General features: G+C 43.9%; 1 protein-coding gene across 1 annotated transcript in view; it reads right to left on the reverse strand.

Moving 5' to 3' along the window:
* SLC13A3 (solute carrier family 13 (sodium-dependent dicarboxylate transporter), member 3) overlaps positions 1 to 3,109 on the reverse strand; it is an 18,290-nt gene that overhangs the window by 4,983 nt on the left and 10,198 nt on the right. The window contains 1 exon segment of the mRNA XM_009326727.1: positions 1,574 to 1,669. Within this exon segment, the coding sequence (XP_009325002.1) occupies positions 1,574 to 1,669 (96 nt within the window).

Consider the following 3,109-nt stretch of genomic DNA (forward strand, 5'->3'; position numbering starts at 1 on the left):
GAATGCCCAGACCAGATGTCACAACACGCGTACGCAAGGTTGACCTCTGGGTATGGCAGAAAGGAAGGGCCAAGTAGCTTCTCATGGTCGGTCCTCTTACCGCTGCCCTCCGGGATGTCCCTAAGGCACGGTCAGCTAGGGGTGGTTTCACGCCAGTTCAAGCAATGCAAAAGGACGGCTGAGATTCAAATCATATATGAGACAGCAGGAACAAACTTCAAGGTCAAAACCTAAACAGTATCCCTTAGAAACATGACAAACAGCAGGGGAAACGGCAATATCATTTGCTAAGCATCAGGCTTGACTCTGGTGGAGTCAAGATTTAACCAAGACAATGCCTCAAAACACTGTTTAAAATCTCTCCGAGCACAAGGAAGCACAAACCATTGGGAAGAGGCCACTTGCATTGATTTTAAGTTATGGGGTTGCTAATCAAATTGGTAGAGCATGGCTTAATGGACTTTCTCACTCCTAGACCTCAAAGTGGGACTTTGATTCTTTCAGAGACATTTTGCAGGCTGCTCGATAATGTACTGAATGGAACAAATAAACCAATTTCTTTCATTTACAGCACAGGCACAGACAATTGTCTTTGAAGAACCACTCCATTTTCCACACAACAGCAATAATTACAATGTCGATAGCATGACACAAACATCGCTGAATCTTCACAGCATCGCCGGAGTATGAAAATATTATTTTACAGATGGAAAAACACAGACCATTTAAGGTTAAGGCCTACAGTTTCAAAAACCTTCACTAGCCCTGGTTGCCCAGAATATCAGTGGCTGGTTGGACATACCTAGGGTTTGATTCTTGGAGACATTCAACTTTTCCTGCTTCCCCCTTTTTTGGCATTTCTCATAAGTCTAAAACTCCCATTTCTTTCTGCTGGTTCCTTTCTCCAAAATACGATCCCCATCATTGCAATTTGCACCAAGCTTTCTCCAGAAGACAAGACCTTTGAGAAACTACAATAAGAAGCTACTAGTGTCTTGTTCTTTCTTCACCTGATTAATACAGTTGAAGGAGTTACTCCGAAAAAATAATGTATTCCATGACATGGATCTGACTTCTTTTCATATACTTCCTTTGAGCAGCTATTAAGCTTTCTTGAAATATATCCACAATACATATGATTCATTTCTATCATATGATTCATCAGCCTTCACAGCAAATGCTTCCTGCTTCGCACAACAGGTATGCACAAACCTTCAAAATTCAGCCTGTGCTGGTTAGTACATAACGCACACAGGATTGTTTTTGTCCCTGGAGTAGAAAAATTACAAACACTAATTAAACAACCCAGCATGAATTCACTCTATAATACGAACTTTGTTCTTGAGAAGATTTGAGTACAAGCTGCTATTTGCAATTATTCCTGCTAGTGAAGGCGGAGAGGCTGGAGCGTGCAAAAAGCACACTTCAGCAGGTTACAAACACTCTGAGTGGAAACATCTATTTCATTTTCTTCTAAAAAAACCTCCATTTCCCCCAGTTCTCCATTCTTAAGACAGGACATTTCCAACCCACTTGATTTCTTTTTCATTTCAGTCCCAACTTTATGACTCACTTTGTTGGACCCAGTTTCTGATAGTCCTCCTTTATCACTTCTCTGGCTCGGGCTTCTGCATCCACTCTTATATTTGACTTTTTTGTTCTCCAGCCCCTGCCAAGAAACACAGTTGTATCTTTACATGCCTCTAACATAACTGACACAACAGTAAATGCTGCATTTTCTAATGCAGCATATGCATGACCCGGTATACTTCTCCAGCGCCCGCTCTGCAAGTTTCAAAGAGCTGCACATCTCTGGTGGTTCAATTTGCATTTTTTTGCATTGCCTATTTTATATATCCTTTCTCTCTGCATTCATACAAAGGAGACCCTGCAGAGGTTAGGAAGTTTCCTCTCATTTATATTCTGAACTGTTTCCTCCAGCATGGGCTGTGATTGCCAAAAGAAAGTCCCAACATTGCAGGATTTCCTCATCTCTAGCAGACACCTACTTGGGCAGAACAACTAGGAAGAGGGTGACATGGAAAACGAATCTGTCCCTTCATTTCTCAAGTCACTTGGAATTTCGTGGGTGATCCCAGGATGCTGGTGAGGATCAACAAAAATGTGAGGAATTTCTAACTGGCCAGGAATGTTAATGTGCTCCTAGCTAAGCCTCTTAGCCCAGCCACGCTGACCATGCACACTGTTTGCTCCTTTGTCGTATGTGCATACTAATGATATATTCATATCTTGCACTTCATCTCCCATCACATCCCATGGCACTGAACCTGGTTTCTAACCCTGACCGTGGCCTTGATTAAACATACAAACCCCAATGTGCTTCCTTAATTTGTTCACTGTTTCAAAGGGATATCATAGCTGGATCTTCTATGTGGATGTTTGCAGAAGGCAAAGGCAGGGACTGGGAGAATGAAGAACCACCCACTGTAGGAGAAGATCAAGTTCGAGACCATCTAAGGAACCTGAAGGTGCACAAGTCCATGGGACCCGATGGGATCCATCCGCGGGTCCTGAGGGAACTGGTGGATGAAGTTGCTAAGCTGCTGTCCATCATAGTTGAGAAGTCCTGGCAGTCCAGTGAAGTTCCCACTGACTGGAAAAGGGGAAACATAACCCCCATTTTTAAAACGGGGAAAAAGGAAGACCCAGGGAACTACAGGCCAGTCAGTCACCTCCGTGCCCGGCAAGACCATGGAGCAGATCCCCCTGGAAGCTCTGCTAAGGCACATGGAAAATAAGGAGGTGATTGGTGACAGCCAACATGGCTTCACTAAGGGCAAACGGTGCCTGACAAATTTGGTGGCCTTCTACAACAGGGTTACAGCATTGGTGGATAAGGGAAGAGCAACTGATGTCATCTACCTGGACATGTGCAAAGCATTTGACACTGTCCCACACGACATCCTTGTCTCTAAACTGGAGACACATGGATTTGATGAATGGACCAGGATTCCAGTGGATAAGGAATTGGCTGGATGGTCGCACTCAAAGAGTTGCAGTCAATGGCTTGATGTCCAAGTGGAGACCAGTGATCAGTGGTGTCCCACAGGAGTCCATACTGGGACCAGTATTATTTAACGTCTTTGCC

This window comes from Pygoscelis adeliae, unplaced genomic scaffold (assembly GCF_000699105.1).
Source record: "Pygoscelis adeliae isolate BGI_AS28 unplaced genomic scaffold, ASM69910v1 Scaffold286, whole genome shotgun sequence".
Classification (NCBI taxonomy): domain Eukaryota; kingdom Metazoa; phylum Chordata; class Aves; order Sphenisciformes; family Spheniscidae; genus Pygoscelis; species Pygoscelis adeliae.